This window comes from Mustela putorius, unplaced genomic scaffold (assembly GCF_011764305.1).
Source record: "Mustela putorius furo isolate JIRA1106 unplaced genomic scaffold, ASM1176430v1.1 tig00003974_pilon_pilon_pilon, whole genome shotgun sequence".
Taxonomy (NCBI): Eukaryota; Metazoa; Chordata; class Mammalia; order Carnivora; family Mustelidae; genus Mustela; species Mustela putorius.
Genome location: NW_025422117.1, coordinates 16298826 through 16313262, shown reverse-complemented (window position 1 = coordinate 16313262; position 14437 = coordinate 16298826). Strand labels below are relative to the sequence as shown.

Here is a 14437-nt window from a genome sequence, read left to right as displayed (position 1 = left end):
TTATGAACAGAGCTTACCTCCAAATGACATCATATACTGGATCAAGACACACACCAAATCCTTGCAGATCTTCTTGTTCAGAGTCATTAAAAGTTTTACAGCTCCCATCCACTTTATTTATCAGAAGACATTTAAATGGAGGAGGTTCTGATATAGAAGCAGGTACCAAGCCTTGGGGAAAGATATTTATCCATCTTGAAAATGCATTACCTTTTTATAATGCCTCAGCTTAGAAGATAAGTATTATTTATAAGGGAAGTATTATTATTACATCCATTTTACAGATGAAGAAACTGAGACTTGAATAAATTAAAAACTTTAAGGTAATAGAATTAGTACCAAAACCTCAGGCTGTCTAAATCTACAACTTATGCTCTTAATTTCTAGACTGTATCACTCCATTATATAATTAGTTATGATCTCACAAATGCAAGTATACATTTATACCTATAGCTGGAACTTCAAAGTTTGACTTAAGTAACCTTTCACTGAAATTAATTTCTACCATTTCTTTAGCAAGAACCAATACAGAAAAATTCCTCCTTCCAATACAGGTTTTATCCTATCACGATTTATTTAGCTCGTATTTCCAATACTCTCTAGCTTATAAATATTCACATAAACACAGACATTTAGAAGCTTCTTTTAAATTTCTTCAGATAGAAAGAAAAAAAAAAGCTCTAAGATTATATATCTCATGATAGGTAAAGATGAACCATTTATTGTCAGTTATGACAAATATTTTGGGAAGAACATTTGTTTGTTTGGGGTATTACCTATTATGTGTTTACTGGCAAAAATTTCTGATGTAGCCAGCACATGAGAATTAATAAGTGCTTCATCAATGCGTAAGAAGGTCTGGTCCCCACTTGCACCTATCCAGGTAGCTTTTCGTCCATACTTTGATCCAATGTTAGGCATGGGAGCTGGTTTTGCATTCCAATATGGCACATCCAAAATTGGTCTACCCAGCTGTCCTTTCTAAAAGATTAAATAAACCATATTAACAACATTCCTAGATAAAAAATCTATAATTTTTTATAAAGTTAAGACAGGAGACAAAAACAGGTCTATGAGAAATTATTCCTTATCAATTGTTAGTACCTTTTTTTAATTAACGAAATTCATGTGAAATTTAGACCAAAATTTGTAAAGGAATAAAATAATTTCTATTATTCTTAGGACCTCCCCCCCAATAATAAACCACAAAGTATATTATTAAAAAATAACAATAAAGCTAAAATACTTTTTCATTCAAGAAATTGCCCTGAAATACTGTCACCTGCATTTAAATGAAAAGCACAATAAGTATACAATGTTAAAAAATTAGCCTTACAAATTGTTCATTTAAAAAAATCACTGAAAAAATATTTTTGATATTTTAAGTTGACAGTACTTAAGATGATAGAAAGTCACTACTATCTTCTACTGTGTACTTTGATATTTTAAGTTGATAGTACTTAAGCTGATAGAAAGTCACTACTAAAATCAGAAGTCTGAAAATATTTGAATACTACAACTGTGAATACAATTAGAAAACTACATTTTTTATAAATGATGATGTGTTACTAAGTTATTTTACTTATGTTTCAAAATAAACAGCATAACTAAATAGTAAGGTATGATATCTCAAGTAAATAATTGTTAACTCACTTAAAAACTATGGCTGTCTATAGGTAGTAGGTGAGGTAAGAGTTTAATTTTAAAATAATAGAAAGTCTCTCATTACTAAGCTAGTAGTAGCTATCAAAGAATGCTGACAGTGGATGGGTAAACATATATCCACCCCTGGTTCAGGAGCTTGCCCTCCCTGCAAAGCACTAAGGAGGGTGGAAAATGCTGTCTCATGGTATCCAGGGTCATCTGCAAGTCCTGGGAATGAGAAATCATTAGCAAAAAACCTGAAGAACACTGGCACACTGCAAATAGCCTGGTTAGTTCTCACCCAACTATCAGGTTTCTAGCATGTTCTATCACTCCTTCAATACCACAGCAAGAAAATATAGCCACAAAGTGACTGCAAAAGCAATGCAGCTTTAAGCCCTGGGTGGAACCAGGGGAGGGAACAATGTGGCAACCACACAAACAGAGAAGCAGCCCAAAATTTCACTGTTAATTCTCAGCTTCTTTGAATGTCTATCCTTATTTTTTGACCCCCAAAAAAGCACAAAAATGTGAACACTGAGCAAAGTATATAATATTCAAAGATATATTATGCTTTTAGAAGGAAAATAATTCTATTTGTCACTGACTACTGAAATAACTATCTATTCCCTACTATCAACCAACTAATGTAAAGAAAAGCAGTGTAAAAATACAAAAGATGCCTGGACAGGCCCATGGGATTCAGAATGTGGTTACACATAAGCCATAGTTAAGTTTATAAAAGTTCACAACAAGGACTTTTGCAGGTAGAGGACAAAAATGGCTGATTTCAATTACTATTCACATTCTCCCGCAAACAACAAAACCAACACACAGGACAAAGAAAACCACACATGACTCAAGTCTATAGCAGTTTAGGAAACAGCAGATCTGATGACCTTTCAGTCACCTGTAACCAAAAGGAAAAAAACAAATTCCAAGAGTCTTCACCCTGGACCTGCCACTGCAAGCTGGAGGGGGTAGAGAGTGCAAAAGGGCAGCTTCTGAGGGACAACAGTAGAGTACTGAGGTTAGAAAAAACACTGGCAAAATCATCTGCAAAGAGAAAATCTAACCCTTGACATCAAAATATGAAATGAAGGCACACAGCAACAGCTACAGGGAAAAGGCTTCAAAGTGTGCAGGACCACTTCTCACCCATGAGACTGACGCAAATTAAAAAGATACGACAGAATATTCTGCTCACAAGGCATTTTCAACCACTGCTGGTGAGAATGCAAAAATGGCCCACAAAACAGCAGAGGCACTAACCTTCAACCCAGACAGCTACTCTAGAAACTTACCTCAGAGGTACACCTCTACTAGTATTTATTGCTTTCACTGCAAAATATTGGAAAGTACTTGCAAAATATTGGGAAGTTGTATCCAAGCTTAAGAAACTGACTGAATGAACTATAGTGTATATGCACAAGGGTACTATGCAGATATTAAAAAAAAGAATGAGGAAGATCTCTACGAACTATCACAGAATGATGTCTAGGAGATATAGTAAAGTGATAAGAGCAAAGTAAAGAAGAGCATATATAAAATGCTACCTTTTGAAAAATAAAGGGAAATAATTATATGTGTGCACATATATATAAACACACCTGTATCTATACAATACACACAGGAAGGATAGACTCGAAAACAATGAAGTTCATTACTTACAAGCATGGAGTAAAGGGGATATGGGAGGAAATGACACTTGACTGAATACACTACTATTTTTGTGTTACTTCAACTTCTGGAAACATGTTAATGTTCTACATATTCAAAAAAATAAAACTATATCTAAAGATATGAGAGGAGGGATCCTGAAATTAAAAGCAAACTGAAACAGTGCACTGGACCAGAAGCCCCTTTCGTTAGAAGTCTGAGGACAGGACTTAACAGGTGTCAGCATTTTCACCAGTGTGTTCCCAGGAATGGGGAGGAAGACTGTTATCACAGGCAGAAGAGGAACACCACTGTTTAACAGTCTTTTGAATCTTCCCCCTTTTCTGCCCTCCCTTTGGCATCCCTAGGGAGCATCATTCATTGGTCCAGGCCAAAGTTATCTCCATGTTGAAAAGGCATCTCTCTCACCCAACCCCTGACATCTTACTCACTTTACAGAGAGGAACCCCTGCCCCAGGATAGGGTGAGACAAATAGACCTGTAAAAGGGCTTATTTTCAGGGACAAGGAGAAGAAGGGTTGTTCTTGGCTGTTGCTGCTTCTCACAAAGAATCTGTTATTTGTAACTATGCTTATGAATATTAACTTTTTTTTTTAAATTAAAAAAAATGGCAAACTGAAACAAATGAATCCAACTCTATTTCAAAGGAGTAACATAATCCCACTGAAATGGGGTGGGGGAAAGAGCCCAAGAAACTTATAAACCTTATACCTTTAGCTGTGGGGAAGGACACAGGTGAGGGGGGCAGGAGTGAGAGTGAAAGACAAATCGTGAACTCCTTGTTTTTATAATGGTGTGGGAAAAGCAAATATAAAACTATTTTACCATACTTTAGGACTGAGTGAATGAGAAATAAAAGTACTCATAGTACATAGCAAAAATTCTTACTTCAGAGGAAAAGAAACAAACACAGAAAGGGTGAAGGTTAAGAAAGACACCTGTGGGGATGGGCTGGAATGGGCTTCTGATTTATAAAATACCCTCATGTATGTATATATGCATAAAAATGTGTACCAGGGATCTAAAGACACCCCACTGCAAGGAATACACCTAGTGCCTAAAACTAGTTTCCACTAAAAAGGACCCTTGTTTTTGGAGAAATGGCTGCTTCTAGGACTGATATAGAGAAGCCAGAAACAACTGGTTATGCCAGGAAGTAAGGAAATGCCCCCAAAGTGAAGGGGCATGTCACAAGAACACAGGAGCCAGCTCAAAGGGACTCTGATCCATGAAATCTGAGATAGTCTATGCACCCAATTAATTATGGACAGTAATGAGGAAAATACAAATACATGCATCTGGACCAAAAACCCCCCCAAAACAAAACAACAACCAAATGAGAAAGAAGGGTGCCTGCTTACAATAAAAGGCAAAGGGCTAACTGGTAAATGTAAGGGGGTGCTGGAGTTGGGAAATCATCATTTTGCAATCATTATAGTAAAGACTGGTTTAGGCAAGAATGGGAATCTAAATCTTGGGGGAAACTGTAAGAGAAGCATATACCTTAAAACTATCTTATTAAAAGAGTCAACCCATGAACTGCTTATTAGCTTCAAGAGAAAAAAATACTAATTATGCAGTGGAAAAATCAGACATTTTCCAGGTGGAGATAGCATTTTGTGCCTTCAGATGTGATACCTGTGGAGAACACAATATCACTTACATAGCATTTTGGCCTGGAATACACAACCTACATCTAAACATGGAAATATCAGAAAAACAAAAATAAGGACCATTTTATTAAAACAACAATAACAACAACCAAAAACCAAAGTACCATACTCTTAAAAAATGTCAATGCCATCATGATAGACAAAGAAAAGGTATAGAAATGGTACAGATTAAAGGAGACTAAAGAGACATCACAGTCAGATGCAATACCTGATCTTAAATTAAAGGAGACCAAAAAATGCCAAAAAAAATAACTGTTGGAATCAATCAAAAAAATACAAGTATTCAGGAATAAAGGATCATAATATATGCAAAGTTACTCTTAAAGGATTCAGGAAAAAATGTTTTACACACACAGACACACACACACACACAGACAGACATACACACACACACACACACACACACAGTGCTTAAGAGAGAACAAGAGCATGCATGTGTAAGTGATAATGCAAATCAAAATGTTACCAAGTAGGTGAAGCTGGTTCAAGAGTACAAAGGTGTTCTATGTACTATTCTTACTTTTTGCAATCTTTCTGTAGTTTAAAAGCATTTCCAAATAAAAGATTTTTTTCTTAAAGTACACATTTACATTTTTTAAAAAATCAATAGCTGCAAATTATATCCCAGAGATTTAGGTTATGGAGTTATGAATAGTTACCCACATCAGAGATGATATAGGCTTATTAGCACAGTCTTACAAGGCTTTTCCTTGATCTCTACTATGCCCAAATTATATAAAGCTTCTCAGAGCATTTTCACACTTTTCAAGCTTTGGCAGAAAGAGAACAAAACAGGCAACAGACAGAGACAGAGAAAGAAAAGCAGAGGGAAAAAGAAACTATAATTTTAAAGAAATCTAGTAAGAAAACCAGGCTTTTAAGAAGTTCTAAGTTAGAAAAAGTTCTATATGTTAAGAAAAATGAATCCTTGCAAGCCACTTGGGAAATAAGCTCTCAAATGACAGAATAACTCTACTGAATGCTGAAAGGACTTTGACCTGGGATAAACATGTCAAATTCTAACATAATTGTTAAATTTAATAAATTCTAATAGTACACTAGAGAAGAAAATTATTTCACAGTAATGTCATTCAGGTCTTGTGTATGCTGGATGTGGAGACAGGAAATATGCATATGCAGTAATTATAACACAAGAATTGCACTGAAACCAGAAAAAAACAGCTGACACAGACAAACTGTAAGGCAATGGTACAATGCAATACTATTAATGCTTAAAAATTCCTTACAGAAAAACTTCCAAATGTGAAGACCTGTCCGTCCATTAAAAGTACGGCCGTGTGGTTGCTGCCTGCAGTAACTTGTGTGCTAGGGCCTGGCAAAGCTTGAACAAGAGTGGGACATCCCCTAGGTTAAAAAAAAAAAAAAAAAATTAAGTCAATTTCTTATAAGACTCAACTGAAATAAAAAGCAATAAATAAACATTGCAATAAGGAATAGAAGAAATAAAAGACACTAATAGTATACTTAGTATTTATTAAAGTACCATATGCCTGCCTTCATATACAAAGATAGGTGCCAGATATACAAAGATGAAAAAGATATTAACACTGACTTTAAAGAGATTATTAAAAAGATTTCCTAAATTTACTACCCTACTTATGGACACAAAATTTTTTTTTTTAAAGGAAGAAAGTTATATTTTACAGGAAGGATTTGTGGAGTTATATAGAACAGAAGAGTTGCAGAAATGCTTGCGACGCAGGGAAACATAATTTTTATTTTTTTTTCTGAAAGACTGGTGCTACCTTTGTTTTTAAAAGGAAAAAAATTATCTTTTATAGCAATGGCACATTAGAGATCTCTGTAAATATTTATACGATGAAATAAAAATCATACACTGCTTTAACAGGAATTCAATCCAGGAGCTATATGAAACGATCAATCTTATATCCTTTTTTCTACCTTTTTAAGCGAGCTCTAATTTTAGATTTTAATAGAGTGGTTAATGAAATCAGAATACAGTAGAACAAGAGGCATGAGAGCCGTGACTGGACGCCTAGACACTAGAGCTAGACTGCCTGCCTGGCTGTAAATCCCGGCCCCACCACACAATAGCACTTGGACCAAGACTACGAACAATGTACTCCTCATCCTTCTTGTATTTTAGTTTTCTCTTCTATAACATAAGAGGATAATATGAAACAGTACCTACCCTGTAGGGTTCCTATGAACAACAGAGAAGCTCACACATGTCAAGTGTTTGGATCAATGTCTAGCACACAGTTAGCAATGAGTAAATGGTAACTAATACAATAAATGACATCCTTATATCTATTGTATCCATTCTCGTATGATTTTACATTATTACAAATAATAGGAGGCTCTATTTTAGAGACAAGTCTGATAATTTTTTTTTTAATTTAATTTTTTTATTTAGAGAGACAGAGCACAAGCAGGCAGGAGCAGCAAAGGGGGAGGGAGAGAGAATCTCCACACAAAAAAAGAAAAATAAAGAACCAACAGCTAAAAGGAAAATGAAGCTCAATGAGGCTTTGCTCCTTTTAAGATGACAGAGATTTATGTAAGTTTAAAAGCATGAGTAGAAATAAAAAGGCTAAAGGTACAATTTAGAGAGGAGAAACAAAACAGCGAGATTCCCAAGGAAAAGGTAGGTAGGCTTCATAGCACGTCTGAGAACAGGTCCCTCTTTCAAAGTAATACGAAGAAGCAAAAGAAGTAGTATAGATGTAGATAGGTTTATAGAGTTGGTGGGGTGAAGAACTTCCCACCTAATGGATTTTGTTTTTGCTGTGATGTGAACAGAAGTCATGTGTTAAGAGGAAGAAGGAAATGGGTAAGCAGAGGATTTGAAGATTACAGAAAAGGCATGGTGGTGAATGGAACAAATACATATGCAGATCAGGAGTTTTTAACTGAGATTCAAAGGACTTCTAGGAAGTCTGTGAGTAAGCTTCAGAGCTTCTGTGAACCTCCTAAATTTATAAGTTAACCTTTATGTGTATATTCTTATATCTACTGTCCTGAAGACAGACCCAATCTTTCACCAAATTCTCAAGAGGTGTTAAACCAAATAGTGCAAAACCACAAAGCAGAACAATGATTGCCCATTGTAGAGCCCTGGATCAATCTGGAAGTCAGGTAACAATCTGCGCACATACAGTGATTCATTTTTTTCCAGAAGCCTAAGTTAGACATCAAAAACATGGACAGAGTGATCCATGCTGAAGTTTTGCCATGCCCTAGCATTGAGACCAAGAAGGAAAGAAAATGAAGGTTACTGATAAGAGTCTAGGTGAAGAAAATCAACAATCTCTTTAACTTGGAGAGAAAATAAAGTAAAAAAGGTAGAAGAGAGTAAAAACATAGAGGGCAGTGGGGAATGAAGTACTGATAAAGTCAAAGGCCGAGTAAAGTAAAGCTAAGTAACAGAAGGAATTATCATCAGATTATGAGGTGTTTAAACTCAATAATTCAGAGTTGGAGTTGTGCCGGATCCAAGATGGGTTCTGTGAATAACTACCATGAATGTGGAAGTAAAATTCACTATATAGAAGGCGTCAAGATGGGCGCCTGGGTGGCTCAGTGGGTTAAGCCGCTGCCTTTGGCTCAGGTCATGATCTCAGGGTCCTGGGATTGAGTCCCGCATCGGGCTCTCTGCCGAGCAGGGAGTCTGCTTCCCTTCCTCTCTCTCTACCTGCCTCTCCGTCTACTTGTGATTTCTCTCTGTCAAATAAAAAAAAAAAAAAAAAAAAAAAGAAGGCGTCAAGATTAAGTATATTGTATGGGACCACGGACAAGGATACAAAAGTCACTCACGAATGTGACAAGACTCAGAGTGAGAATATACTGTCAAACAAGATACTAAATCTTTAGTGAATCAAAGGCTACTGAGTGAATGGTAAGTAATGAAAGGGGAAGAGAGCAGAATGGCCTTGCCTCAAAAGAGCAGTGGTTTTTTCAACTTGTGGAGGGAGTAATATGACCAAGAATAGTAGTGAAAGGTAAATGGTTTTCAACCCTGAGCTACAGGGAGCTTTGCCAAAACAAAAACAAACAAACAAAAAAACCCCACAATGGCCCCAAGGGTTATATAGTGAACTAATGCTCTCTAAATGACCAGTAGCAAAGAATAAAGGTAACGTTCTAACAACAGTTAAAGTCTCTGTAGTTTGCAAAGCACTTTTACATAAAACCTATCACTGATTATTAAAATAACTCAGGGTAGATCTGAGGAGCTTAGAGCATTTTCCCAAAAGCTGGTGGCAGACTTTCTAAAACAGTCTTTGAACTCTTTCCATAATATTAGTGAGCCCATTTATTAAATTAGTTTGAATACACAGGAAGAACAGAAAACATGTGTATGTTTGCATGCATGTGTACACACTAAGCATTTCACATACACTGCACTAATTCTTCAACAGTCCTATGGGATATTTAACGTAAAGCCTAGTAAATTGCAATTAGGTAGTTGGTAATAGATGAAGCAAAGATTTCAAACTTGTCTAAACGGTTCTAGATACTATGATTGGATAATATATTAATGCAGAATGAAGATAGTCTACCAAGAAAAAGAGGAAACTCAAAGACACTTTAAGAATGACCAAAATTCTACTGAAAAACAGAGAATAAAAGCCTCTATAATCTTTTACTAAAAATGATTTTTTAAAAAGTGGAATTCAGACATTCAGAAGCATACTGAACAAAAGAAACAAACCAAAAAGAGGGCTAGTAAACACATCATGAAAATGTCCAAAAGCCTTCACGAGCTTTCTGACTTACTTTAAAAAGCAGCAGCTAACATCACTGAGCACTTAATGTGGACTAGGCCCTGAGCTAAGTGAATGACAGGCATGATCTTCCTGAATTCTCGCAAGAACCTTCTCAGGGAAATATATTTACTCCAATTAAACAGAGGAAGAGACAGAGACAGAGACAAGTTAAGTAAACTTGGCCAAGGTCATATGGGTACCAAGTGATCGAATCAGGACCCAAACTAGAGAATGAACTCATTTTGCCAACACAACACATTAAGTAAGAAGACCATCAATAACATTTTGTTAATCTTTGCCACCATGCACACTTCAATACTGACCTTCCATTAACCACACATTATTGTGTGCTATACAATAAATTCCAGTTAAAAGCACTTGATTTACCAGACATTTTAAAAATTGCCCCCCAACCATACACTTTAATTAAATATCTACTAAATGTCTTCTTTGTGTCAGTTAATATGTATGCTATAGGGATTCTGTTCCTCCACATACGTGGTCAATTTGATTCTCAACTTGTACCACAGTTCTTGTGTCTTGCCTCCCAAGTCTGACATGGGTCAAGACAAATAGGGTAACTAGAGGGGTTATAACAGAAATGGTTTTGGCTAATTTCTGTTTAGGACACCCAGGCATAGTGTGTAAGCATTATTTCACTGGGCTACCCAGTTTACTCTTCCCACATCACATGCTACATCCTTCCAGTTACAACAATCAATGGAACCAGGAATCAAAATGTACCTGTGGGAAAAGAACAGCATCAAGCAGTTAAAGCAAACCCCACCAGAGTTTAATCTTTTTTTTTTTTTTTTTAAAGATTTTATTTATTTATTTCACAGACAGAGATCACAAGTAAGCAGAGAGGCAGGCACAGAGAGAGAGGAGGAAGCAGGCTCCTTACCGAGTGGAGAGCCCAATGCAGGGCTCGATCCCAGGACCCTGAGACCATGACCTGAGCTGAAGGCAGAGGCTTTAACCCACTGAGCCACCCAGGCGCCCCAGAGTTTAATCTTCTCAAGAAACCCTGATATCTTTTTAATAATTTAAACCTATTATATTTTTGTGAAGATGATAAATTCCAGCTATTCGAAATACTCAGCATATTGCTATAATACCATCACCTGAAGCAAGTCAGCGCAAATTAAGGGACAGTGCTCACTGATATAATCAGGTCTATGAGACAATGTTTTTTTTTTTTAGGTAACTTCTTTATTTTAAAAGCTGACAAGAGTACTTCTCTTTCGGGGAACCTGGGTGGCTCAGTAGGTTAAAGCCTCTGCCTTCAGCTCAGGTCATAATCCCGGGGTCCTGGGATTGAGCCCCGCATCGGGCTCTCCGCTCAGCAGGGAGCCTGCTTCCTCCTTTCTCACTGCCTGCCTCTCTGCCTACTTGTGATCTCTGTCTGTCAAATAAATAAATAAAATCTTAAAAAAAAAAAAAAGTACTTCTCTTTCAATAGCCATTACACCTCAATGTGGTGTAGCAGAATCTTGTGCTTATGCTGCCTGTTCTTCATATCACACACTTACCTCAGGGATGTGACTTGATTATACTCATGATTTTCACTATTTCCTTCCCACTCAGGAGAGGCCATGAAATATAATTATTTGCCGATTATTTTCTGCCCTCTTGCTGCACATGATTGATGGTCCATCATGTCTAACTGTAATGCACTTTTCTCAGCTTATACCATGACTACAAAATTATCAACATGAGCAACAATGATGATGATGACAATGAAGATGATGATAAACCCTCTTCTGTGTAATGAGCCTCAGTGAAAAACAGAAAAGTTGACAAATTCTTCCCCATACAAATTACAACTCTGACTCAGTCTCTGCATATCACTGATGTCATTCAACTATAAAGCAAAATATATGTTGCCTTCTAACACCTGTGACAGTAACTGCTCAACCCTGCAAACCACTGATATTTTACCCTGTCCAATGTCCAATATTCAAACGTCATATCCAGTGACATCTGAGAAACTGATTCTGCCAAAGACCTTTTGCTCTCTTTCTAAGCACGATATTGGTCATTAAGATTGCAGTAGCGTTTGTTAACTAGAATTAAAACATTTAAATAAAAGGAAAAAGATTGTGACCGCTTTACAAATCTCTTGACAAGAATATTAAATGGATGCTACATTTATTAAGAAATTCAACTTAATGGTTCCTTAATTATCTCTTCTCATTAGCAACAACATTCATCAAAGTAACTAAGGTTATGCCATTTCATACCCATTTTGTGTGCACTGCAAATGGATCTGACCCTACCCATGAGGGACAAACAGTGAACCGACCTTAATCCTGATGCACATTAGAGTATGGACAGCTTTTAGGAAAAACCTCTTGATCCTATCCAGCACTGCCCTTGCTGCCTCCATCCACCTCCACCCTACCCGCAACTCCCAACATATTCTTCTTAGAGGTAGAATCCAGCATAGGATTTCTGAAGTTCCCTAGGTAATTCCAGTGTGCAGCCAGGATTAAGAATCACTGGTCTTTACCATATAAATGGCAATAACTGCATCCCTGCCAGAGTAATGGGGTGGTTTCAGAACAGAGTGAAAATTCTGGATTTTACTTAAGGACTAGAGTAATTCACTGTACATAAAAGAGAAACCATACACACCCAGTTGATTCTGGCAGGTATCTTAAAAGTACAAGGGAGAAAGAGGCAGAGTAGAGATTCACAAAAGAAAGAAGGTTCTTATGGCAAAATGAATCAGAGTAAGTCAAGTCTGGCCTGAAGCTGCCGTACATATCTCCAGGCTTAATCAATTAGGCTGGTTTCAATGGTGAGGCAGCCATATACGTGGATCATGGAGACCTCTGACAACCTACTTCAGGGAGCAGAGCTGAGATGCTGTCCCTTTGGATCCATGAGGCCATTCTTCTCCCCTAGGTTGCTATCAGCCATGTCTGAGCATGGTAAGGTATAATGCTTGACCATCCTGCCCGATATGGGGCTTCTCCAAGGGCAACCTCAGCTTAAGGACACCACACTGCCTGCCTGAAACTCCTCTCTCAGAACTGCACTTCACTCTAGACAGTTCCTACTCTATCCTTCTTCCTTTTTTCCTCTCACAGGGTCAGATCTGCATTGTGTTTGACAGTTTTCCCTGCTTATTCCTGCGCTTTTCCCTTTCATCTTCCACAGGAGCTTTCTCCCAATGACTCCTTTGCACATGACATCCTGTCTTAATAACCTCTTCTTGAAGTCCTGAACTAATAAAGATAGATTTTCTATACTTTCAGCCAAAAGCATTCTCACTTCTATTATTAAGCAGGAAATGAATTCAGCTGGCATAAGGAAAGCCAAAGTAACAAGGACTTAAACAAGATAGAAGTTTATTTCTCTCTCAGCTGAGCATCCACTTGTAAGAAGCCAATGTGGCAATTCTACGGTGTCAGGGACTCGGACTCTCTTTGTCTTGTAGCTCTGCCAGTCTCAATGTGTGGTTTCGAAGTTATGATTGCTGCATCGACTTCTCCAGTTCCTGCCACTACACATAGATTCCAGGCCACAAGCTGGGAAGCAAGGACAGGAAGTGGAAGAGTACTTCCCTCCCCTTTAACAGCATGGTTCCAAAGCACATTTTAATTCACACGGCTATATCCTGCAGCAATGGAAGCAGGAAAATGAAGTCTTTACTGCATAGTCATGTCACCAACAAAAACTCTCCTCCCAAATGAGGCAGGGAAGAAGGAATATAAGGCAATATTTGATAGTCTCCACCACCAATAGTTCTTTACTATTCCGGATAAGTCAGTTTCCTCTGAGAGACTGCAGGTTCTGTTTAAAGATTATCAAAATGCTTCTATGATTTCATGTTAATATTAGATCAAAATTTCAAAACTGACAACATTAAGGGATATGAATGAATCCACTGATTTTTAAAAATGCAATTAAAAATGTAATTTAAAAATGCAATTTGGGGATATCCACTGTCTTTTCTATTGCTATGAACAGCCTTTAAGAAAATAATAATTACTAAGAATATGGAAGAATTTTGTGATAATCATAGTCACTCTTCTATTTTAAATGTATAAAATGTAAATCAATATTTCTTCTGAAGCCACAAAATCATCTATCTCCACAAAAGCACTCAACCACAAAATCAAGATCCACCAATGATTTATGGGCCACATTTTGCAAAACAATGGCATAAACACGATTTCAAGTATAGAAATAAATATTTAGAAAGAAAAAAAAGAAAACGTATCTTCAAACAAAAAGTCCTAGTACCTGGAATTGACATCTCCATGTCCTAGCTGCCCATGCTGCCCATATCCAAACGTATAGACATCTCCATTTTCCATTAAAACCACTGAAAACAAAATATACAGCTTTATTATATGTATTTTTATTTGTCATAACAATACTGAAAGCAGTATAATATACACTATGTAAAATTTACAGAGCCATTAAAATGTGTAATTGACATGAATAGATAAAGAATATGTAATATACATATATATACAATGTAATATTATTCAGCTATGAAAAAGAATGAAATCTTGCCATCTGCAACGACATGGATGGACGTAGAGAGTAAGAGAAAGTCAGAAAAAGACAAATACCATATGATTTCATTCCTATGTTGCGTTCAAGAAACAAAACAAATGGGCATAGGGGAAAAAAAGAGATTGAGAGAGACAAAGCAAAAAACAGAATCTTAAC

General features: G+C 36.8%; 1 protein-coding gene across 13 annotated transcripts in view; it reads right to left on the bottom strand.

The window, feature by feature from the left end:
• The window catches only part of MYCBP2 (MYC binding protein 2), a 272995-nt gene that overhangs the window by 168049 nt on the left and 90509 nt on the right, over positions 1–14437 (bottom strand). For all 13 annotated transcript variants that reach the window (XM_013057218.2, XM_013057219.2, XM_013057220.2 and 10 more), the window contains 4 exons: positions 14003–14084; positions 6245–6362; positions 777–981; positions 18–171 (listed from right to left, as the gene is read on the bottom strand). In XM_013057218.2, the coding sequence (XP_012912672.1) occupies positions 18–171; positions 777–981; positions 6245–6362; positions 14003–14084 (559 nt within the window). The remainder of the gene's footprint in view (positions 1–17; positions 172–776; positions 982–6244; positions 6363–14002; positions 14085–14437) is intronic.